This window comes from Solanum dulcamara, chromosome 12, assembly GCF_947179165.1.
Source record: "Solanum dulcamara chromosome 12, daSolDulc1.2, whole genome shotgun sequence".
In the NCBI taxonomy this organism is placed as follows: domain Eukaryota; kingdom Viridiplantae; phylum Streptophyta; class Magnoliopsida; order Solanales; family Solanaceae; genus Solanum; species Solanum dulcamara.
The window spans coordinates 17513878-17540093 of record NC_077248.1 but is presented as its reverse complement, the minus strand read 5'-3'; the positions used below and the strand labels follow the sequence as shown (position 1 = coordinate 17540093).

General features: G+C 37.0%; 1 protein-coding gene across 2 annotated transcripts; it reads left to right on the top strand.

Moving 5' to 3' along the window:
- LOC129876407 (squalene synthase-like) lies at positions 1-24999 on the top strand. Of its 2 annotated transcripts, none has more exons than XM_055951843.1 (13): positions 1-195; positions 897-939; positions 1070-1159; positions 1450-1525; positions 2055-2124; positions 19604-19747; positions 19839-19943; positions 20114-20260; positions 20901-20976; positions 21188-21276; positions 24630-24721; positions 24793-24838; positions 24929-24999. In XM_055951843.1, the coding sequence occupies exons 1-13, from the start codon at positions 1-3 to the stop codon at positions 24989-24991; spliced, it is 1236 nt and encodes a 411-aa protein (XP_055807818.1). In that variant the 3' UTR covers positions 24992-24999. The 2 variants fall into 2 exon arrangements, with proteins under 2 accessions (XP_055807818.1, XP_055807819.1); XM_055951844.1 differs by having other exon boundaries at positions 1444-1525.
- The last annotated feature ends 1217 nt before the right edge of the window (positions 25000-26216 follow it).

The following is a 26216-nucleotide window of genomic DNA, read 5'->3' as shown; positions in this document are numbered from 1 at the left end:
ATGGGGATTTTACGTGCTATTCTGAAGCATCCTGAAGATATTTATCCATTGTTGAAGCTGAAGGTCGCGGCACGGTATGCCGAGAAGCAGATCCCTTCAAAGCCACATTGGGCCTTCTGTTACATCATGCTTCACAAGGTCTCTCGTAGCTTTTCTCTCGTCATTCAACAGCTTCCCGTCGAGCTTCGCGATGCCGTAAGTTTTCCCTTCAAATTCAATTAATCACTCCCTATATACATGATTACTCTGTTTCTATTCGAGCCCATCTTAGCCAATATTATAACACGGGAAAAATGTCAAAAATATTCTCCGTTAATAGTTTGGTCCAAAAATTCTTCTATTATTAATAGTTAAAAATGGCTAAATGAACATTATTTCTTCAGGTTTGCATTGTTTAAGAGCATTTTTGTTCAATTTCGTTTGTTGTGATGCCAATGTAGCGTATGAAATTGCAGGCACATCCTAATAATGTTCAGATGATTGATGATATTACGACTATTTAGGAAGTAATTCTTTTTCTGTATTTGGATTTGGGATCAGCTAAAATTAATTCTATTGTTTTTACAATTAAAATTTCGATAGCATAAGTTGCAAATTTTATCATATCAATGAAATGTTAGTCAAGCTTCACGTAGGTTGAATTTTGTGACGGCAGAATGTTATATGATGACAACGGAGAAATCATGTTTTCTCTACCACACAATGAAGACCCAACACTTTGGTTTAAGGATTTGGATTTTCGCTTAATTAGGAAAAGAGTTGAGGAACAATATATTTTCCTGCTTCTTCTTTGTTTTATCCGAAATGAAGCTCCAAATTTGAATTGTTTCATTGATCGGTCTAGAAAAGCTCCAAAATGAAGGTTGATTTCTCATAACTTCTTTCTATCTTTGCAGATATGCATTTTCTATTTGGTTCTGCGAGCGCTTGACACTGTCGGTATGTTCAATTACTGAGCTCTGAATGCAGATAACCAAGTTTGTTAACACAATAAGACTGACATTTAAGTGCATTCCTTTTCTTGGAATCATGTTACTTATTCACATTTTGGTGTTCTTATTCTGGACAGAGGATGATACCAGTGTAGCGACAGAGGTAAAAGTACCTATTTTGATGTCCTTCCATCGCCATGTTTATGATCGTGAATGGCATTTTTCATGTGAGTTCTCCTGATTTTAAGCGGTCGTCTTCCATTAACGCATTGTTAATACTGTTTGTCCTCTCATCACCCTGAAATATCCCTCCAAAAAAGTAAATAAAAAGACTAAAAAGGAGAAGCAAGATATTTTATAGAAGTCTTATTTCTATAGTTTACTGCAGCTTCTTTCTCTAAATAGACGCTTCTCTTTTCTTTTGTTTCATTTTTTTCACTCTGATCATGAGTTGCTTTTTCAAATGTAATTTCTCAAATTATAGACTGGTTTGCTAATCATAATTTTCATATGTTAGGCGGTACAAAAGACTACAAGGTTCTTATGGATCAATTCCATCATGTTTCAACTGCTTTTCTGGAGCTAGGGAAACAGTGAGTTTGTACCTAGGAACGGCTGCTTTTGAATTTGCTGTTCGATATGCTTATTAACCAGCAATGCTTAATGAGTACTTACATTTGCCACATTGATATTCTGACAATATAGAAATGCGCTATAAATATGTAGTTTTTGTTCCTCTACAGTTCAAACTAGTTTTTAAAGGGAAAATTGAGAGCATTCAAAGATGACGTCATATCCATGTGATATGCTTATTAACCAGCAATGCTTAATGAGTACTTACATTTGCCACATTGATATTCTGACAATATAGAAATGCGCTATAAATATGTAGTTTTTGTTCCTCTACAGTTCAAACTAGTTTTTAAAGGGAAAATTGAGAGCATTCAAAGATGACGTCATATCCATGTGATATGTCTGTCATTTGAACTCAAGATCTGTAGTTTTGAATCTGAAACACTATAGTTTTCTCATTTTACAAACTTTTGATATGTGCGGTTTCCATTATAATGATGTGAGTAGTTTATGAATGGGCGTTATATATGTATTCTTATAATGTTGCAGTTACAAGGAGGCAATCGAGGATATTACCATGAGGATGGGTGCAGGAATGGCAAAGTTTATATACAAGGAGGTATGCAATAAGTACTATAAATGAGAAAGGATCAAAGTCATATCTAGCACTCAAAGTTGAACTTTAAACTTGTTTCCATATTGTGTTAATATGGATTGGCTTGATCTCTCAAGCATTCATGTTTCGTGCAATTCCTCTTGATAGAGCCATTTGCTTTCTCGGCCACCCTTTGCTAAAAATTGTTGGAAGCATAGTGAACCAAAATAATATTTTTATTACATAAGGAGCAAAATATTACATACACAATAAAACTCTCACAACTTTCTTACAAGAAGTACTTCGATCCTTCACTTTTTCATAAGAGTTTTGCTATTTTTTTTTTCTAATACACTATCACTTGCACACTTTCTTACATTAACTCATACATTGGAATGACAAAAGGGTCATATATATTTAAAGATGAATTGGTGGCGGTGGAGGAGATTTCTAGACAAGGTTTTTAACTTCCTTTTCAAACTTTGCTACTCTTAATTCAAATATGGCAACTTGAAGTTATCTCCAATCTTCTGCATGCTTCTTTTAAATTCTTTAGTTTACTTGAGCAAATTGAATTCTCCATCTTTAGTTTATATTGCCAAGTTGAATTCCTCCATCTTTAGTTTACTTCTCCAAGTTTAATTCCTCCTTCATTTTAATCTTGTCAATTTTGACTTTGTTGAAGTTGGTTTGAATTTTAAGTTTTTCTTTGAGTTTGTGGAATATGTCTGCTTTCAATGGCTTCGTAAATATATCTGTTAATTGGTCTTCTGTGCGAAAATAGATTAACTCCATTGTTTTGTTCTTCACTTGTTCACGTATAAAATGATACTTTGTATCGATGTGCTTGCTTCGACTGTGCCACACTAGATTCTTCGCGAGTGATATGGTAGACTTATTATCGACATAAATTGTGATTGAATTTGCTTGAGCAAATGACAATTCTTTCAAAATATTCTCCAACCAAAATGCTTGACAGATACATGTTGTCGCGGCTATATATATTCTACTTCACATGTTGAAAGAGCAACAGTGTCACGCCCTGGGAGGGTACCCTAGGCGTGGCCGGCACTCGAAAGCCATTTCTGGCCTTCAAGCGAACCACCTGGTCCAGTCACACTTTCGTTCATTCACCTTCTATCAGCGGAAGACTCAATCATAAGAATACTATTCATAAATTAGGGCCAAAGGCCAAACAATTACCCAATCAATAACTAACTAGAATAAAACTAGTCAAAACGGATAATTCAACACTTCCACACTCTAGTCTATGAAATCTCTATCAACAATTCAGGAGGTGCCAATGACAAGTTCATGGCTACCAACAATCAAAATAAAGGAAACAAAACAAAGCTATAAAGACAATCTCGGTATCCTCCGAAAACTGGGAGGACTCACCAACTAGCTGAAAGTGGGGAGATCTTCAACGGTGCGTCGGTTAATGATTTCTAGTACCTATCTCTGCATCATGAAATGATGCAGGCCAAATGGCGTCAGTACATGGAATGTACGAGTATGTAAAATGGCCGAATGAAACAAACATCAAGGAAGAATCAAATCAACTCGAAATCTCAACTCAGAAAGAAGAACAACTCAATCTAGTGTCCTAAGTCTAAACAAGAATATGGTTTAGACGGGACCATTCACATACAATTCAACTCAATCCGACTTGGAGTACTATGAAGACCTATATGGGAGTTTCTCTTATCCGACAACCATCACTTATGAGCCAGTGACAGTACAACAAACCGACGTTGTTGCCGCGTACGTTCATACTTTGCCAGGGTATGAAAGAATCAACCAATCATGGATGCAATCCAACCAAGTCCTATAATGTCAGGACAATAATTTTTGGGGAAGCTTCCGACTTTAACGGTTCCATCCCCTCCTACGTTTGGCAACGTAGTTATTGGATTTGAGTTATTACTTACTCTTACCCAATTTGGTGCTCGATACTCCTCCCAAGACTCAATGCTCATAAAACTCCATCCAATCAACTCAGTCAAATCATATCGACAAGTCTCATTTAGAACCTTGTCAACTCATCAACTCTATCACAATCAAACCTCTCCTAATCATACTATTCGATCAATCCCAATCATATCTTTTAAGAGTAGATTAAATATGCATTTATAACAACATACAAACCTATCCAATCGTGCCTCTATTCATTTAACAAATCATTTGGGACTCATCACAACTCCAAGGTTTTAAATCAATAATGCAAGATAAGCAACATATTTAAGAAAATTAACATTCTTTATCATAATCAACATAGTTAAGAAAATTAACAATATATGTTCGACCTCTCATCTCAATCAACTCATACCAACATGTAGCAAATCACTTTATTGACACCACAACATCAACATAATAAGAATTAGATTAATAGATGAAAAGGATCTATTTGGACCTAACTCTATCAATAACTTCATTCTTATGAACAATCAATCTCAAAGAAGATGTAGGGCACATGGGTGGACTCAACCCATGCTTTGAGTAACCTTACATACCTTAGTGAAGACTTTGAAGAAATCTTGAGGTTGGGTCTTCAATGGAAAGCTTGAATTCTTGAAGGCAATCTTTGTTGGAAAAGGATTTAAAGGAGAAGAGAGGGGATTTCTAGGGCTTTTAAAGAGAGGAAGGGCGAAATAATAGTCCAAAACATGACCAAATAAGTGTATATATAATTTGGGAAAATGTCCAAGTTTCCCTTCTTAAAAAATCTGGAAAAAGGGGCTAAAATCCTCATGGCGCTATAGTGGCGCGTAGCACCACTGCGGTACCAAGTCGATTATAGGCTTAAAACCTGTACATCTAATAGTGGCGCGTCGCGCCAAGGACCAAACTACTGAGGCTGTTTTATGGCACTATAGTGGCGCGTCGCGCACTTACAACGCCAAGCCTATATTTTCTGGGTTCTGGAAAATAAGCTTAAAAACCCTGCACATCTCATAGTGGCGCGCCGCACCAGGAACCACACTACTGAGGCTTGTTCTTGGCGTGATAGTGGTGCATCGCGCCATTGCGGTGCCAAGCCCAGGTTTCCAGCAGTTGCCACCCAGGCTTGAAATTCCTGCAGTATTGGTCCGCCTTAGGATAGTCATAACTTTTGACTCCGAACTCCAAAAATTACAATATTAGCGAAGATGGAAAGAAGACTCGAAGACCTTTAATTTAATAGGTCATGGGCCACCCATATCATCATATTTCAAAAGATATGATCGTTAGAAGTCGGCCCCTTATACAGACTCATGCTAAAACTTAGCCAAGACGAATTCTTTGCACTTAGGATCTTAGGGACCCTTTGTGGCCCCACATCACCTCTAACACTCTTCCACTACTTAGGAACTCATCTTAACTCATGCATACACTTCACAATAGTCGAGTTCGATCCTACACATATACGAGGAAGGGTTCGAATCTTAGTGAGAAATTTTTGTGAGTGTTACATTATCTCCCCCTTGGGATCATTCATCCTCGAATGATGAGTAAACCAAGGATGGACTCGGGGTACAAATCACAATCAGAATTCAGTCATTCAACCAATCAAATTCTCAAAATAATCTACCATCCGAACTCAAAATGCACATACGAATTCAATTCAAGAAAATAAACATTACCTTCAACATTCTCATCGATGAGCACGAATAGATGCGGATATTTAGCTTTCATATCTTCCTCCGCTTCCCATGTGGCTTCCTCAATGAATTGATTTCTCCACAAGACTTTGACTGAGGCAATCTCTTTGTTCCTCAATTTGCGAATTTGGAGATCAAGAATTTGGACTGGAACCTCTTCATAGGACAAGCTATCCTTAATTCCAATACTGTCAATGGGGACTACCAATGAAGGATCGCCCAAGCATTTCTTCAACATCGAAACGTGAAATACCAGATGAATGGCGGCTAGCTCCGAGGGTAACTCCAACTCATAAGCGATACTCCCTATCCTCCGCACAACCTGGTAAGGACCAATGTATCGAGGACTAAGCTTTCCCTTCCTTCTAAACCTCATGACACCCTTTATGGGTGACACTTTCAAGTACACCCAATCATCCACCTTAAACTCTAAGTCTCTCCTTCTCACATCGGTGTAAGATTTTTGACGGCTTTGGGCTATCTTTAGCCTATCTTGAATAACTATCACCTTCTCCATGTCATGGTGAACAAAATCAGGCCCAATCAACTCAGCTTCACCAACTTCAAACCACCCAATTGGTGATCTACACCTCCTCTCATACAAGGCTTCATAAGGAGCCATTTGAATGCTTGCATGATAGCTATTATTATATGCAAACTCTATGAGAGGTAAGTGATCATCTCAATTTCCTTTGAAGTAAAGCACACATGCCCTCAACATATCCTTCAATGTCTGGATGGTACGCTCTGCTTGGCCATCTATTTAGGGATGAAAGGTCGTACTAAGATTCACCTTTGAACCCAGTCCCTTCTGGAAGGATTTCCAAAATAGGGAAGTGAACTGAGCTCCTCTGTCTGAGATGATAGACAAGGTGACCCCATGCAATCTGACGATCTCCTAAATGTATAATTTTGCATAATCTTCTGCAGTGTCAGTAGTCTTAACTGCCAAAAAGTGAGCTGATTTCGTCATTCTATCCACAATTACCCAAATTGAATCATGTTGCTTTTGGGACCTCCACAAACTTGTAATAAAGTCCATGTTGATCATCTCCCACTTTCATTCCGGAATCTCTATATTTTGAGCTAACCCATATGGTCTTTGATGCTCAACTTTAACCTGTTGGCAATTCGGGCACTTGGAAACAAATTCCGTGATATCTCTCTTCATTCTACTCCACCAATAAACTTCTCTCAAGTCATGGTACATATTTGTAGAGCCAGGATGAATAGAGTATCTGGAACTATATGCTTCGACCATAATCCTCTCTCCAATATCATCGACATCTGGTACACACAATTTATTTTGGTACCTCAACACACCATCTCCCCTTTTGGTAAAAACCATCACCTCTTGCTTATGAACAACTTCCTTCAACTGGAGAAGGATGGGATCTTGGTCTTGCTTCTCTTTTACCTCATCCACGAGTAGGGATGTAGACCCATCTTGAACATTAACTCCACCTTCATTATTCTCTTTAAGACGAACTCCCAATTGTGCTAATCTGTGCACCTATTTAGCCAATTCTTTCCTTCCCTCCTCTATATGGGCAGTGCTACCCATAGACAACCTGATAAGAGCATCAACAACAACATTAGCTTTACCTGGATGGTAAAGGATGCTCATATCATAGTCTTTGAGTAGCTTGCGCCATCTCCTTTGCCTCATATTGAGTTCTTTCTGGCTGAACACGTATTGTAAACTCTTATGATCGGTGAACACATCAACATGCACTTTATACAAATAGTGGCGCTAAATTTTAAGAGCAAATACCACAACTGCCAGCTCAAGATCATGAGTTGGGTAATTTCTCTCATGAATCTTAAGCTATCTTGAAGCATAGGCTATCACCTTTCCCTTCTGCATCAACACATAGCCCAAACCAACTCTAGACGCATCACAATAGATCACAAAATCCTCTGTTCCCTTGGGAAAAGTTAGAACAAGAGTAGTGGTTAGTTTGGCCTTCAATTTCTGGAAACTCTCCTCGCAAGCATCGGACCATTGGAACTTAGCCTTCTTTTGGGTCAGCTTGGTCAATGATGATGATATGGATGAGAATACCTCTACAAACCTTCGATAATAGCCAGCCAAACCCAAGAAGCTTCTTATATCTATTGGGGATGTGGGTCTAGGCCAATTTTTCACTACCTCGATCTTCTGAGCATCAACCTGAATACCATATGTGGCCGAGAAAAGCAACCGATGCAAGCCAAAATTCACATTTGGAGAACTTTACATACAATACCTGGTCTTTCAAAGTTTGCAAGACGACTCTAAGATGATAGGCGTGCTCCTCCTTATTCTTGGAGTAAACCAAAATATCATCTATGAATACAATCACGAATATATCAAGATATGGTTTAAATACTCGGTTCATGAGATTCATAAAAGCTGCAGGGGCATTAGTCAACCCAAAGGATATAACCAAGAATTCAAAGTGGCATAACGAGTCCGAAAAGCTATCTTTGGTATATCACACTCCCTCACCTTCAATTAATGGTAGCCCAATCTTAGGTCTATCTTTGAGAAACAGGTGGCACCCTGAAGTTGATCAAATAAGTTATCTATTCTGGGGAGAGGGTATTTGTTCTTTATGGTGACGTTGTTCAGCTGCCTATAATCAATACACATTCTAAGGGACCCATCTTTATTTCACACGAATAGGATGAGAGCACCCCATGGTGAGATACTCGGCCTAATGAATCCCTTATCTAACAAGTCTTTCAACTGTTCTTTCAACTCTTTCAACTCAGCCAGAGCTATTCTATATGGAGGGATAGAGATAGGCTGTATTAGGAAGAACATCAATCCCAAAGTCGATCTCCCTATCTGGAGGGACTCCGGGCAGGTCTTCAGGAAAGACTTCAGGGAACTCATTGAAAATCGGAACCGACTCAAGGGATGGAGACTCAACCTTGTCATCTTTCACTCGAACAATGTGATAAATACACCCTTTTGAGATTAGCTTTATGGCCCTAAGGTATGAAATAAACTTACCCTTAGGCATGACAGGACTACCCTTCCACTCTATGACAGCCTCATTCGGGAATTTGAACTTGACAATCTGAGTCCTACAATCAATAGAGGTATAACAGACATAAAGTTACTTCATGCCAAGGATCACATCAAATTCAACCATGTCCAACTCAACTAAGTCAACCAAGGTATCCCTATGATGGATTGACACAGTCCAATCTCTATAGACTTTCTCAGCTAAGACAGAATCACCGACAGGAGTAGCTATACAGAAAGGCTCATGAAGACTTTCAGGAATTCTATTGAATTTACTTGCCACGTAAGGAACAAAAGATTGTGTGGCACCCAGATCCATCAAAACATAACAGTCAAGAGAAAAGACTCGAATCATACCCGTCACAACATTTGGGGAGTCCTCCTGATCTTGGCGACTACCCATGGCATATGGACGGTTTGTACCTCCGCTCATACCTGAAGTAGTGTCCCTCTGATTACCCCTAGTTGGTGGTGTGGGGGTAGAATAGTGGGCTCTGTTCCCCCATATTGGACACTCCTTCTGAAAATAGTCCATTTGGCTGCATTTATAACAACCAACCCTTCCCGCTCTGCATTTTCCCAAGTGGAGCTTGCCGCACTTGCCGCATGGTGGCTTCCCTTATGAATCTTGACCCACGCTAGCCTGGGATTGAGAACCCTAGGGTTTAAAATTCTGGTGACTCTATCCCTGTCGATCATACCTGTTCTGTGGCATAGGTGCACTGGCGATAAATGAGGCATAGTTAGAAGGCCTCTTCCAGAAGAAAGACTTGTTGCCCTTGTTTTGCCTCTGTTCATTCTTATGCCCGGCTGATCTTGCCTTCTTGCTCAGATGCTCTTCTATGTCTTTCCTCTTTTCATCCTCCACCTGTTGAGCATACACCATTAATCTTGAAATATCCATGTCGGAGATTAACAATACCGCTTTGCACTTCTTCTTCACATGTCTTCCCAAACCGGAGACAAATTTCCTCATCTTCGACCTCATATTTGGGATCATCTCTGGAGCATATCTGGACAGCTGGATGAACCTCAGACTATACTCTTTAACGGTCATACCCTCTTGTTTTAGATTCACAAACTCTTCTATTTTCGCTTCCCTCAATTCTCTGGGAAAGAAATGGTCAAGAAAGGCTCTCTCAAATTCATCCCACATAGCAGGTTCAACATCCTCACCGCTACCCTATCCCTATTGGTTATACCATATGTTTTCCACATCCTTGAGCTGATAAGACACCAACTCAACCCCCTCAATCTCCATAGCATTCATAGCTTTCTGGATCTTCCACATCTCATCAATAAAATTCTGGGGGTCTTCATCAACCTTGGAAACCGTGAATACCGACAGATTTATTCTCAAGAAGTCTCTAATTCTTGTGGCAGCAGACGGCTCTTGAGAACTAGAGCTAAGAGTTGGCGAACTCTGGTTACCATTGCGGGCAGCCACTAATTGAGTGAGCATGGCAATCGCTCCTCGAAAGTCTGCCTCTGAGGTTGGTGCAGGCGGAGTAGTAGGTACTTGAGGTGCCTCAGCATACCTTGCAGGTCGGCCCCTAGTCCTCGATGGGCATACCTCTGACTGTGGCATCTCTGCGTTATCAGTGTTTCTCTGGTTGGCAGTATATTTAGGAGGCATTGTCTGTAACGTATAAACGCATGAATTAGAAAGGAGGTTTTATAGAGTTTAACTCTATCGCACGAATTCAGAGTATGAAACAAGTGAAACAATTCTTAATGTCTCATAGCTTCCTCATTATAAGTGTGGTACACAACACACGCATAAGCAAGACTCTACTAGACACGGCTTCATAAACTCCTTAGGACTCTTGAACTCTATACTCTGATACCATGTTTGTCATGCACTGGGAGGGTACCCTAGGCGTGGCCGGCACTCGAAAGCCATTTCTGGCCTTCAAGCGAATCACCTAGTCCAGTCACACTTTCGTTCATTCACCTTCTATCAGCGGAAGACTCAATCATAAGAATACTATTCATAAATTGGGGCCAACGGCCAAACAATTACCCAATCAATAACTAACTAGAATAAAACTAGTCAAAATGGACAATTCAACACTTCCACACACTAGTCTATGAAGCCTCTATCAATAATCCAGGAGGTGCCAATGACAAGTCCATGGCTACCAATAATCAAAATAAAGGAAACAAAACAAAGCTATAAAGACAATCTCGGTATCCTCCGAAAATTGGAAGGACTCACTAACTAGCTGAAAGTGGGGAGATCTTCAACGGTGTGTTGGTTGATGATCTCTAGTACCTGTCTCTGTATTATGAAATAATTCAAGCCAAATGGCATCAGTACATGGAATGTACGAGTATGTAAAATGGTCGAATGAAACAAACATCAAGGAAGAATCAAATCAACTCAAAATCTCAACTCAGAAAGAAGAACAACTCAATCAAGTGTCCTAAGTCTAAACAAGAATATGGTTTACATGGGACCATTCACATACAATTCAACTCAATCTTACTCGGAGTACTATAAAGACCTATATAGGAGTTTTTCTTATCCGACAACCATCGCTTATGAGCCAGTGACAGTACAACAAACTGACGTTGTTGCCACGTACGTTAATACTTTGCCAGGGTATGAATGAATCGACAAATCATGGATGCGATCCAACCAAGTCGTATAATATCAGGACAATAATTTTTGGGGACGCATCCGACTTTAACGGTTCCATCCCCTCCTACGTTTGGCGACATAGTTATTGGATTTGAGTTATTACTTTTTCTTACCCAATTTGGTGCTCGATACTCCTCTCAAGACTCAATACTCATAAAACTCCATCCAATCAACTCAGTCAAATCATATCGACAAGTCTCATTAAGAACCTTGTCAACTCATCAACTCTTTCGCAATCAAATCTCTCCTAATCATACTATCCGATCAATCCCAATCATATCTTTCAAGAGTAGATTAAATATGCATTTATAACAACATACAAACCTATCCAATCGTGCCTCTATTCATTTAACAAATCTTTTGGGACTCATCACAACTCCAAGGTTTTAAATCAATAATGCAAGATAAGCAACATATTTAAGAAAATTAACATTCTTTATCATAATCAACATAGTTAAGAAAATTAACAATATATGTTCAACCTCTCATCTCAATCAACTCATACCAACATATAGCACATCACTTTCTTGACTCCACAACATCAACATAATAAGAATTAGGTTAATAGATGAAAAGGATGTATTTGGACCTAACTCTATCAATAACTTCATTCTTATGAACAATCAATCTCAAAGAAGATATAGGGCACATGGGTGGACTCAACCCAAGCTTTGAGTAACCTTACATACCTTGGTGAAGATTTTGAAGAAATCTTGAGGTTGGGTATTCAATAGAAAGCTTGAATTCTTGAAGGCAATCTTTGTTGGAAAAGGATTTGAAGGAGTAGAGAGGGGATTTCTAGGGCTTTTAGAGAGAGGAAGGGAGAAATGATGGTCCAAAACGTGACCAAATAAGTGTATATATAATTTAGGAAAATGTCCAATTTTCCCTTCCTCAAAAATCTTGAAAAAGGGGCTAAAATCCTCCTGGCGCTATAGTGGCACATCGCGGCTCTGCGGTGCCAAGTCGATTATAGGCTTAAAACCTGTACATCTAATAGTGGCGCGTCGCGCCAAGGACCAAACTACTGAGGCTATTTTATGGCACTATAGTGGCGCGTCGCGCCCTTACAGCGCCAAGCCTATATTTTCTGGATTCTGGAAAATAGGCTTAAAACCCTGCACATCTCATAGTGGCGCCCCGCGCCAGGGACCAAACTACTGAGGCTTGTTCCTGGCGCGATAGTGGCGCATCGCACCACTACGGCGCCTAGCCCAGGTTTGTAGCAGTTGCCACCCAGGCTTGAAATTCCTGGAGTACTGGTCTGCCTTAGGATAGTCATAACTTTTGACTCCGAACTCCAAAAATTACAATCTTGGCAGCGATGGAAAGAAGACTCAAAGGCCTTTAATTTAATAGGTGATGGGCCACCTAGATCATCATATTTCAAAAGATATGATCGTTAGAAGTCGACCCCTTATACGGACTCATGATAAAACTTAGCCAAGACGAATTCTTTGCACTTAGCTTGGTCTTAGGGACCCTTTGTGGCCCCACATCACCTCTAACACTCTTCCACTCCCTAGGAACTCATCTTAACTCATGCATACACTTTACAATAGTCGATTTCGATCCTATACATATGCGACGAAGGGTCCGAATCTTAGTGAGAAATTTTTGGGGGTGTTACAAATAGTTTGTTATTTCTTTAATGACCATGAAAATGCTGCTGAGCCAAGATGGAATAAATATTCAGACGTGCTTTTTCAATCATCTAAGTCTCCTCCCTAATCACTGTCTGAGTAATAAACTAACTTTGAATTTTTGAAGTATGTATAAAAGAGACCATGATCCACCGTACCTTTAATGTATCTCAAAATTTGCTTTGCAGTAATCCAATGATCTTGTTTTGGATTTTCCATAAACTGCTAACCAGTCCAACTACGTACATAATATCTGGTCATGAGGTAATTGTCACACCCCGGGAGGGTACCCTAGGAGTGGCCGGCACTTGAAAGTTATTTTTGGCCTTCAAGCGAACCACCTGGTCCAATCACACTTTCATTCATTCACATTCTATTAGCGGAAGACTCAAATCAAAAGAATGCTATTCATAAATAAGGCCAAAGGCCAAACACATCTCCAATCAACAAATAGAAATATGAAACTAGTCAAAACGAACAATTCAACGTTTCCACACTCTGGTCTATGAAGCCTCTATCAATAATCCAAGAGGTGCCAATAACAAGTCCATGGCTACCAAAAATCAAAATAAGAGAAACAAATCAAGGCCATAAATAATCTCGGCATCCTTCGGAAGTAGGGAGGACTCACCAACTAGCTGAAAGTGAGTAGATCTTCAACGGTGCGCCGGTTGATGATCTCTAGTACCTGTCTCTGCATCATGAAACGATGCAGGCCAAATGACGTCAGTACATAGAATGTACGAGTATGTAAAATGGATGAATGAAATAGATATCAAAGTGGAATCAAATCAACTCAGAATCTCCACATAGAAGAAGGAACAACACAATCAAGATGTCCTGAGTCTAAACAAAAATATGGTTTAGACAAGACCAATCACATACAATTCAACCCAATCCATTACAATCTGACTCAGAGTACTATCCAAACCTATATGGGAGTTTCTCTTATCCGACAACCATCACTTATGAGCCAGTGATAGTACAACAAACTGACATTATTGCCACGTCATTCATACTTTGATAGGGTATGAACGAATCAACCAATCATGGATCCAATCCAACCAAGTCCTATCATGTTAGGACAATATTTTTGGGGAAGCATCCGACTTTAATGGTTCAATCCCCTCCTACGTTTAGTGACATAGTTATTGGATTCGAGTTATTACTTACTCTTATCCAATTCGGTGCTTGATACACCTCCCAAGACTCAATTTTATCACAATCAAACCTCTCCCAATCATACCATCCGATCAATCCCAATCATATCTTTTAAGAGTAGTTTAACTATGCATTTATAACAACATACCAACCTATCCAATCGTTCCCCTATTCATTTAACAAATCTTTTGGGACTCATCAAAACTCCAAGATTCTAAAACAACAATTCAAGATGAGCGACATATTTAAGAAAGTTAACATATTTAACATAATCAACATAGTTAAGAAAATCAACAAAATATGTTTAACCTCTCATCTCAATCAACTCATACCAACATGTAGCATATCACTTTCTTGACTCCACAATATCAACATAAAATTTTTTTAGGTTAATAGATGAAAAAGACCTAGTTGGACATAAATCTATCAATAAATTCCATTCTTATGAACAATCAATCTCAAAGAAGATGTAGGGCACATGGGTGGACTCAACCCATGCTTTGAGTAGCCTTACATACCTTGGTGAAAACTTTGAAGGAACCTTGATGTTAGATTTTCAATGGAGAACTTGAATCCTTGAGTTTTTGAGAAGATTTCTTGTTGGAGATGAATTGAGAGAGAAGAGGATGGGATTTAGGGTTCTTTGTTGGGGCAAAAGACTGAAAATATCATCCCAAAACGTGACCAAGTTATATATATAGGTGTTAGGAAATTTTCCCAAAATGCCTTTCCAAAATCTGGAAATCGGGACAAGTTCGCTCCAGGCCCGCGACGCGGACGTGTCGCGGACCTTTCTAGTCGACAAAATGAACTCTAGAAAAAATTTGTCAAAGTTCGCTTCAGGTCCGCGACGCGGACCTATCGCGAACCTCTCTGTTCGACCAATCATAACTTTTGACTCCGAATTCGGAAAAATGTAATCTTGGTGGAGTTGGAAAGAAGACTCAAATACCTTTAATTTGATATGTCATGGTCCACCCAATTCATTATATTTTAGAAAGATGGTCATTTAAAGTTGACCCTTATACGGACTCATTCAGAAACTTAGCCAAGAGGAATTCTTTGGACTTGGCTTGGTTTTAGGGATCTCTCATGACCCTAAATTACATCTAATACACTTTAAATACTTAGGAATTGATCCTAACTCATATATGCAATTTGAAACCTTCGAGTTCAAGCCTATATGAATAAGAAGAATAGTCTGAATCTTAGCGTAGAAATTTTGAGGTGTCACAATAATCAAATACCTTTAAACTTTCAATTACTCTTTTAAAAAAGGTTGGATTAACTGCTCGCTTGTTGAGTCAACACTTAACTTCAAGTTTGGTTCTACTGGCGTGGCTACAAGCTTACAATCTTGAATTCTGAACCTTTTCAGAATTTGCTCCGCATATTTCTTTTGAGACATTAATATGCCATCTCTCATTTGTTTCACTTCGACTCTAAGAAAGTATGACATTTCACCAATGTCTGTCATTTTAAATTATTTAGTCATAGCTTTCTTAAAGTCATTAAACATACCTGGATTGTTTTTGGTAAAAATCATATCATTTATATATAGACACACGATCATGATGTCACCGGCCTTATTTTTCTTCAGTATAATGCATGCTCGTTTGGACTTTTCACAAATTCATTCTTCTGAAAATATTCATCAATTCTGGTATTCCATGCTCGCGGATCTTGCTTTAATCCATACAAAGCTTTCTTCAGATGATAGACTTTATCTTCATGTCCCTTCTTTATATATCAAGGCGTCTGCTCGATATAAACTTCTTTTTCGAGGTAGCCATTTAGAAATGCTGACTTCACATCCATTTGATAAATCTTCCATTGATTTTGTGCTGCAATTACTGTGGGAAGCCTTATGGTGTCAATCCTTGCGATCGGAGAAAATACTTCGTCATAGTCTACATATTTTTGTTTGTATCCTTTTGCAACGAGTCTTGCTTTGTATTTGTCCACTTTTCCTTCTTTGTTGGTTTTCATCTTGTAAACCCATTTGACTCCAATAGGATTATGTCCTTCTGGCAGACTTGTTAGATTTCATTCATGTGTCATTTCTTCTAATGACAATAATTTCTTCGTCCATTGTCTTCTTCTATTTAATATCTTCAGTTGCCTCTTCATATCTTACTGGATCACATTCAGCAACTAAACAGAAAAAGGAATAGTCGAGAGTTGTCTCTATGGGTTCAGTATCATCATAGACTGTGCATTTTTGTTGGAGCTTCACTTAAGCTGCTGCTACTTGGTAATGCAGATGTTGAAGGAGCTGTTGCAACAAGACTTTGTGGTGGACTTTATTCGTCACCTTGTTCATTTTGATCAACAAAGTTATCATCATCTTCATCACAGAAGAATAATCCTTCAACTTTCTTTTCTTCTTCACTCCATTTCCAGTAATCGGCTTCATCAAAATCAACATCTCTTGAGATGATGACCTTCTTAGTGAGATGATTATACAATGTGTAAGTTTTGCTTCTTTTATCATATCCAATGAAGATGCACTTTTCTCCTCTATCATCGAGCTTCTTTCTTAACTGTTCAGGAACATGAGCATATGCAATACAACCAAATATCTTGAGGTGCCCAACTCCAGGCTTTTGACCACTCCATGCTTTATTTGGTGTCATATATTGTACACTCTTTGTTGAACAATGATTCAAAAAATAAACTGCACATTGAACAACTTCGGCCCAAAAATTTGTTGGCAAATTCTTACCTTTCACTATACTCCTTGCCATGTTGAGAATTGTATGATTTTTTCTTTCTGCGACTCTATTTTGTTGAGGTGTATATCTAAATGTTAACTGATGAATAATTCCATGCTCTTTAACAAAATTTTCAAATAAATTTGCAGTGTATTCACCTCCTCTATCAGACCTGAGTATTTTCAGATAATATCCACTTTGTTTTTCTACCATCGCTTAAAACTCTTTGAATCTTTCAATATTTTCTGATTTTTTAAAAAAATATATACCCAAGTTTTTCTATTGTAATTATCAATAAAATTTAGGTAATACCTGTTTCCACCAAGTGATGGTATGCTAAACGAATCAGCTAAATTCGAGTGCAGAATCTCGAGTGGCCTTCTAGCTCTTCTAGACTTTCCAACTTCAAAACTTTGTCAGTGTTGTTTTCCTTTGATGCAGGCTTCACACAATTAATCAGGTGAATTTATTTTTTACAGACTGTTCACCATCTTTTCTTTTGCTAACAGCTTAAGATCAAAAAATCCAAGATGTTCATATCTCAAGTGTCAAAGCCATGAGTAATCTTTAATAGATGTTTTCATGCACTTCACATCGCCAAACTTGATATCAATAGTGAATAGGAGATTTTGCATCATATTAACCTTGGAAATATATTCTTTATTTTTGTTTCTCCAGGTCATTGAGCAATCCTTTATTTTCACTTCGTATCCTATTTCAGAAGGCTGACCAAGGTTGATGATGTTGCTTTTCAAAGCTGGTACATAGTAGACACCAAGAATAAATTTTTTTCCCTATTTTTTTGAGTAATTTTGATTTTGCTTTTTCCTTTGACATAAACTTGCGATTCATCGCCAAAGATTACTTTACCATTAACAGATTCATCCAGTTCAGAAAACAATTCCCTTTTGCTAGACATATGGTTGCTGGCACAACTATCCATATACCAAATATTCTTCTTGAATTTTTCATCTCCCTTTAGGTGAGGAATTGCGAGATTTTCTATTTTGATCTTCAATAGCTGCTACATGACTTCTTTCTTCTTGTTTAGGAGTTGATCTACACTCATAGCTATAGTGATCATATTTATCACAATTATATCACTATACCTAATATTTATCCCTATTGAGATCTGCCTCTACCTCAGATTTTGTCTTGAGCTCCTTATCCACAATTTGTGGCATGATAGTCTTTAATTGATTGTCCTCTGCCATATAATTGATTTCCTCGTCTACGTTGTCCATGTCCACCTCTATTGATACCTCTATATCCTCCACGGTATCCTCCATGGTTATTTGAACTTTGTTGTGAGCTGCTGCTCATTCTGCCTTCATTTACGGATAACTTGCTTTGCAAAGCTTGATCCAGACTTTAAGAATCATCACTTTACTTCATATTTTTCTCATGGGCTTGAAGAGAACCCACAAGCTCATCAAAGGATATTTGTGATAGATCCTTTGATTCTTCAATGGCGACAACCACTTAATTGAATTTGTGTGCAAATGACTACAAAATCTTTTCCATGATTCTAACATCATCAAGAACTTCTCCATTCCTTTTTCATCTCATTTGCCACTGATTTAACTCGGGTGACATAATCATCCACGCTTTCTAACGTTTTTATTTTCAATGTCTCAAATTTAGCTTTAAGGGTTTGAAAAAAACATACCATTTTCGCCTTTTTTGCTCCTTGAAGAGATTTTTGCAAAATCTCCACGCCTCCTTTGATGTTTTTGCCTTAGAGATTTTTTCAAAGGTTGATTCATCAATACTTTGATGAATTGCGTTCAATGCTTTGCTATCTCTTTCTCAATTTTTTCTCAGCACTCGTTTTTCTTCATTTGATAAAGCCGCTTCAGCTGCTGCATCTGCCAGTACATCGTAACCGATTTCAACCAAATTCCATCAATCAATTGCACCAAGTAAGACTTTCATTTGGATACTCCAGTTGACATAATTTGATTTTTTTATGTTTCGGACTTAAAACTGGAACATATTTGACATCATGACATGTATAAAACTTGACTCTGATACCACTTGTTGGAAGCATAGTGAACCAAAATAATATTTTTATTACATAAGGAGCAAAATATTACATACACAAAATAAAACTCTCACAACTTTCTCACAATAAGTACTTCGTCACTTCACTTTTTCATAAGAGCTTTGCTCTCTATTTTTTCTTTTCTAATACACTATCACTTGCACACTTTCTTACATTAACTCATACATTGGAATGACAAAAAGTTCATATATATTTATAGATGGATTTGTGGCGGTGGAGGAGATTTCTAGACAAGGTTTTTAACTTCCTTTTCAAACTTTGCTACTCTTAATTCAAATATGGCAACTTGAAGTTATCTCCAATCTTCTACATGCTTCTTTTAAATTTTTTAGTTTACTTGAGCAAATTGAATTCTCCATCTTTAGTTTATATTGCCAAGTTGAATTCCTCCATCTTTAGTATACTTCTTCAAGTTGAATTCCTCCATCTTTAGTTTCTTCTCCAAGTTGAATTCCCCATCTTTAGTTTACTTGTTCAAGTTCAATTCCTCCTACTTTTTAATCGTGCCAATTTTGACTTTCTTGAAGTTGGTTTGAATTTTAACAAAAATATGAAGGTGGTGTTAACCTCATTACATTGTCAATATACTAGTTAATCACAGGTATTCTATCTTCGGCAGGTTGAAACAATTGATGATTATGATGAATATTGTCACCATGTAGCTGGGCTCGTTGGATTAGGCTTATCAAAACTTTTCTGTGCCTCTGGGAAAGAAGACGTGGCTTCAGATACTCTCTGCAACTCCATGGGTTTATTTCTTCAGGTGTTGATCTTAACATGTATGGCAGCCACCCGTAACGTAACCATCTTTGAGTGTTTTTTGCAGTAACAGCAATGTTTGCCATATACTGCAGAAAACAAATATCATTAGAGATTATCTGGAAGACATAAATGAAGTACCCAAATGTCGCATGTTTTGGCCTCGTCAGATTTGGAGTAAATACGTTAACAAGCTCGACGTACGTTTTCTTCAACTCTTTCATTAGCATTTATTATCTTATATTTTCCTGCCATCTTACTCAATTTCATGATGCTGAATTACCTTGAATACATCATAGCAGGTACTGATGTTTTTCAAATATGGAGTTCATTGATTTTTTAACTGACTGTATTTGTCGATGTGCCTCAGGACTTGAAGTATGAGGAGAATTCTGTCAAGGCAGTGCAATGTCTGAATGAAATGGTCACTAATGCTTTATCACATGTAGAAGATTGTTTGACTTACTTGTCTACACTGCGGGATCCTGCTATCTTTCGATTCTGTGCAATTCCACAGGTCTTTTCTTTTTATTTTAGCTCTTGTTCTTGACTTTTATCGCAAAACTTGTGTGTCTCAAACTGTAATTTGCATCTGTGTTTGGTAATATGTTGAAAAACAATAAAAGGAAAATGTATGGAATTTGCTAAAGCCAGTGGCGAAGGCAGGAGTTCTAACAGGAGGTTTTAAAAAAATGAAAAAATGCTATACCAAAAGAAACTGTTTTTACACTACTTCTGCAGTGTAATTTTCTGACAAAGAGGATTTAGTTGAACCCCCTTCCGTGCCTTTAGCTCCGCCACTGACTGAAGCTTTACTTTTACTGAAATTGTTTATTTTCATTATTCTTGATTGATCAAGGACTTTCTTGTTGTCTTATTTCCACGAAGACACCCATCCATTTTTCATTAGCTATGGGGTTTATGTTGTTGCAAATAAAAAAAGATCTTATAAAATCCTTTGAACTTTGTATTCTTTTAGGCTAGGGAAAACAACAGAGCGTATTGATTTGTTATGCATATAGGTACTTTGTGAATTTACTGTTTACAATGCCCAGGAATAATGGAATATTAGTATGATTTTGTTATTTTTGAATTAGTAACTTGCTAAATATTCTTCTGAAAGTGTTCATTGCCTTAGTATTTTCTTACGTTACCAGGTCATGGCAATTGGGACCCTGGCAAAGTGCTACAACAACATTGAAGTCTTCAGATCAGTTGTAAAAATGAGACGTGGTAAGAAGTATGATAAACACACATGTCATGCTACTTCATAGACTTTTTCTTGCACATTTCTGTTTGATGATTGATCTGACCCCTGAAAGTCTGGCAAATTTGTTAATGCATCCCTTCAACTTCCGTTGCCTTACTCTCATTTAACTTTGTTACCATCTTCTCCTTACCATCATACTGGTAGTTATTAAAATGCTTGGGTTCTTCTTTCTAGGTCTCACCGCTAAGGTTATTGACCGGACCAGGAACATGGCAGATGTATATGGTGCTTTCTTCGACTTCTCTTGTATTCTGAAATCCAAGGTATGATAATTTCTTATTCTTGCAGTCACTGGCTCATTTTGAGGGTTACGTTGTAGTTTTTATGCATAATTCCCCCTGTGTTGTGTGCTTGTGTTTGTCTATTTGTTCTTATTTCTGCATGTCTTTGTGTAAGTATTCACACATTTGTTTTTCTTGCTTGCTTATGTCATTATGGATTATATATCAAGTTGCTTGAAACCTTGTGCATACAAATTGCATGGAGGTTTAGAGCCATGCTCCATGAAAATCGACAGACTCCTCTAACCCTGAAGAAATAGCTCTTCCGGAAATTTCTAATCATTATTACTGAATTAGCTGTTCCAGGAGTCTCTTTCTTGTTATTTTTTTCATACATCAAACTTAAATATTTGAATTCACATTTTCCTCTTCAAAGATGAAGCTTCCATTGGCAAACCGGCCAGAAAGCATTACAAAACACTCTAATAGAAAAAGGAACATTAACTATAACAAAATAGTGCGACAATTAAAGGATAGGATACAGTAGATAGTAGCAAAAATCGAAGCACAAAAAACTACAAGAGAAATACTACGACTATTAGTTAGTATGGAAGGATAAGCAAGACAACGATCTACTACCTACTAACTTTCTATCCTAATTCGTGTTCTCCACAACTTTCAATTTAAGGTCACTTCCTCGATAAGCTACAAACAAGTCATGTCCTCTCTAATCATCTCAATCACACCATATGAGTGCAAATCCAATACAAAAACATTTTTCCAACATACTATGGCTTGTGTAAATTAATTAGTAGGTTTCTGGCAGTCAAAGAAAATCCAAAATAAGGCCAATCTCTTTGTTATTTTCACCAAAGTGGGTAATATCTAGTTTATGGTCCATGGGAGAAGTTTACCTCCATGCAACTTTGTTCATTTCGTCATTATTATTTAAATATAAGCTACTTAAAAGGAGAAATCTTATTATTGGTTTTTCAATAAAGAAATTAAAAAAAGAATAGAGAAAGACTCAATGAGGTCAAAGAGAATCTTTTTTATTTTGCTTTTTTGGACTTTATATTTATAAAAACAAAAACAGTACAAAGATAATGGTAAACTAGCCTAGAATATCTCTACAAAATATAAACTAATTACTAATAAATAGAAAAAACTAGTTAACCAACTATTAACTTGAATTTATTCAAAACCTAAGTAATAAAATAAAGTTACTGCAGTTCAAAAGCATAATTCTAACGGTCCTCCTTGCTTGAGGAACTGCAGATTCTAGACTTGGTTGGAATTGACATCATGAACAAATCTATCAATTCATCTTTTGTCTTGCAAGGCTTGTGTCCATCTTCTATTGAATTAAATGAGAAGCTTTCTCTCTCTTTTCAACTTGCAAAATCTCTTGCTTAGTGGAATTAAAGATCCGACACTATTTGTGCCCAAATAATAATTTAAATCCTTTTTTCATTAACTAACCAACACTCAACAAACTTTTATCAATATCACACACATAAAGAACATCTTCAATTATTTTTGTACCTGAACTTGAATTGATTGCAACAAACCCTTCTCCTTTTGCAGGAATATAGTCACCATTTTCAAATCTTACTTTCTTATTTTTATAGACACAAACTCCTTAAAAAGATTTATGACATGTTTGTACAACCAATATCAATCATTCAAAAATAAGATTTTTTGGTTGAAAAATAGGTTACCACAAATAAGTGGTCATCTTCTTCTTCAGCGGTGACTTGGGCAACTATTTCATCTTTTTGAAATTTATTTTTCAAATTACAATTTCATGGCCAAGTTGTTTGCAGATTTTGCACTGTGCATCTGGTCTCTTCCAACACTTATATGGACGATATCTATTTCTACCACAGTGCTGACAAGGTGGATAATTTTTTAAGAATTTACCCTTGCTTTGAACTTTGTGACTGGCCGCTAATACTTCTTCAACCATGCCATCTTGCCTTATAAGCCTCTTTTGTTCCTATGCCTGCAAAGAATTTAACAATTCTGCTAAGGTAATTTTGGACAGATCTTGTGTGTTTTTCAAAGTAGTTATACATGCTTCATATCTTTCGGGCATTGTTACAAGAATTTTTTCAACAATTCTTAAATCTTTAAATTCAGTGCCTAGCAATCTTACCTTGTTAATAATTCCAAGCAATCTGTCAAAGTATTCCTTGACTGTTTCTGAATTTTTCATTCTCTACAATTTGATTTCCCTCATTAAATTTAATACCTTCATTCCTCGTATTATTTCATCTCCAGCATATTCTTTCTTGAGATAGTCCCAAATTTCTTTTGGTGATATGAGAATCATGATTCTCGTGAAAATAGTTATTGAAACGGCAACAAATAAAGTTATTTTTGCCTTGGACTTAATGATTTTCTTTTTCTTGTGACTCTTGATTTGGACCACAGTAGGATTATTAGGCAGCAGATTAACTTCATAATCCTCTTCCACGGCTTCCCAAAGATCAAGAGTCTCCAAGTAGCCCTCCGTTCTCACATCCTATAGTTGATAGTTCTCAACATCAAAAATAGGAGGAGTCGCAAAACCTCACTAGATCGAGGCCCATTGCTATGGGGACTTCGTGAAAAACTATTTTCGGAATTCATTTTTTCACTCATAGGTCCCTCAAGAAAAAAACTCTAGATACCAATTGTTGGTTTTTCAATAAAGAAATTAAGAAAATAACAGAGAAAAACATTGAGAGAAAAATACTGCAATGAGGCCAAAGAGAATTTTTTTATTTTGCTTTCTTGGACTCTACATTTATAAGAACAAAAATAGTAAAAAAAAATGGTAAACTAGCCTAAAATATCTCTGTAAAAAATATCTTGATAAACTAATTACTAATATATAGGAACAACTAGCTAACCAACTATTAATTTGGATTTATTCAAAAACTAAACAATAAAATAAAGTTACTGCAATTCAAAAGCATAATCCCAACACTTTGACAATCATTTTACTGATTTCATGGGCTGAAATCACAAAGTATTTTGCATTGGCTAGAATTGTTCAAAAAGTAATTATGTGACAAAAAAAGTTCTCCCCAAGAGGAATTCTATTATTAATTTTGCTGGGCCAACTATGCATAATCTGCTTATCCGAAAACATGTTTCAGTTCCTAACAAGAAGATTCTATGGAAGTTACTAAAGATCAAATATTATGAAAAGCTAGATGCTGTTGTTATGTTCGTGTAGTAATTAAAATCAGATGGATGGTTAATAAGCTTTTGTTCATTTCCTAGTGATAATGGATATCTCTCCATCTTTGTACCATTTCTTCAATTTCTTCCAAATATTTGTCAAAGTTCCATTTCATAGTGAAAACTTGTGCAAGTAAATCAACTTTATCGGTTGAACGTTTTAGGTAGAGTATAAAGATCCACATGTGGCGAAAACTTTAAAGAGGCTTGAAGTGATCTTGAGAACTTGCAAAGCCTCAGGAACCTTGAACAAAAGGTATGTTACATATCCTAGTATTTTTCTGGACTTTTTGTTGCGTATCAGCTAATGCACCTTCCTATGACCAGGAAATCTTTCGTAATCAAGAGTGGACCTAATTACAATTCAACTTTCGTGAGTTTTTAGCTGATGTTCTTTTCATGCTTTATATATGATTTCCCTAAATACAGGGGATACTTTCTTATTCTCTGAAATATATTGCAGGTTGTTGTCCTTGTTGTCATAATGGCTGTCCTTCTTGGATACCAATCTGGTAACCAGCCTTAGATCATGTGTAAGTATTATAGTATCAACATCCTCGACAAAATGACAAATATTTAGATGCATTCCATCGTTACATGATAAGAGAGTTTTTTCTATTATGCACTGTGATTTTAACCTGCTTGTTAGGGATTGAAGTATTGCTGTTTTATGCACCTATGATTTTAGAGACCATACTATCTAACCTTCTATTAATGAGTACCTGGATCATGTTATGAGCTTCTTTTATTAACCGGGAGGTTAATTCCCTTCTCTTTTTTTCATATGCTTTTTACACGGTATATCGGATCGTATTGGTTAACTTGATCAAAACCTCAATATTCCACCCAAGCTAGACATACTTGTTCACAGCTAATAAAACTTCTTTAGATCACAATTTCTAAGCAAATCATAGAGGACTTCTATGTAAACCTGATATGCCTAAGGTCATAATTTCCAGTGTTCAATGAAACAATGTGGTTTTGTAAACAAATTGTAAACTAAAAGTGTCTCTTTAGATTAAAAACTAGTATATCATGTAGCAGAATGATAGTTTTAGTTTGTTATTTTGCTTTTTAGAGGTAATAACTGTGTTAAGAAGTCATGCGAAGAGACTTGAGGTAGTCGATCGCATTGAGGAAATAGGTGTTTGCTATATATTTTCTCATTTTCCTTTTGCAGGACTGATGTTAGAGAAAAGTTTGGTACAAAAAGATAGCGCAAGATCTTGGACGAGTATGTGATAGCTGCAGATTGTGGCGTCTATAACTATATATGTTACTTAGTGATAGTCACATTTTGGAAAAAAACCTATTTTTAGTTGTTTTGAGTCTTGTTTGCGAGCTGTAAAAGTAAAATAGTACTGTAAAGCCTATTTGAAAAGTCTGCTCCTTAGGGGTCATTTGGTTTAGAAAGACGTTATACCTAGATTGTAATACAAGAATTGTATACCTACATAATAATATAAAGTTAGTTGTAAATTGTAATACATTGCCTTTCAAATCTTCAGTCTTTTGTTAGTGGTGGAAGCAAGTTGTTTTTCATTTATTGTAAAGACGGGGTGGTTATGGCCTGTGCTAGCACAGGTCCAATAATGTAGAAACTTGATTTTTTGTTTTTGATCAACTTCATTTTGATATGAAATAGCAGATGATAATAAATTGATGGATGAAAGTGTATCAAATCGGATAAACCCGACAATGTATAGTAAGTTACTAACTGTTGCATATTATCATACTAGTTTTTCCTAGCA

Coding starts and splice junctions, on each gene's coding strand:
- LOC129876407 (XM_055951844.1), top strand. CDS start 1: ATGGGGATTTTACGTGCTATTCTGAAGCATCCTGAAGATATTTATCCA. Junction 196..896: donor CCGTCGAGCTTCGCGATGCC/GTAAGTTTTCCC, acceptor CTATCTTTGCAG/ATATGCATTTTCTATTTGGT. Junction 21,277..24,629: donor CTTGTATTCTGAAATCCAAG/GTATGATAATTT, acceptor TGAACGTTTTAG/GTAGAGTATAAAGATCCACA.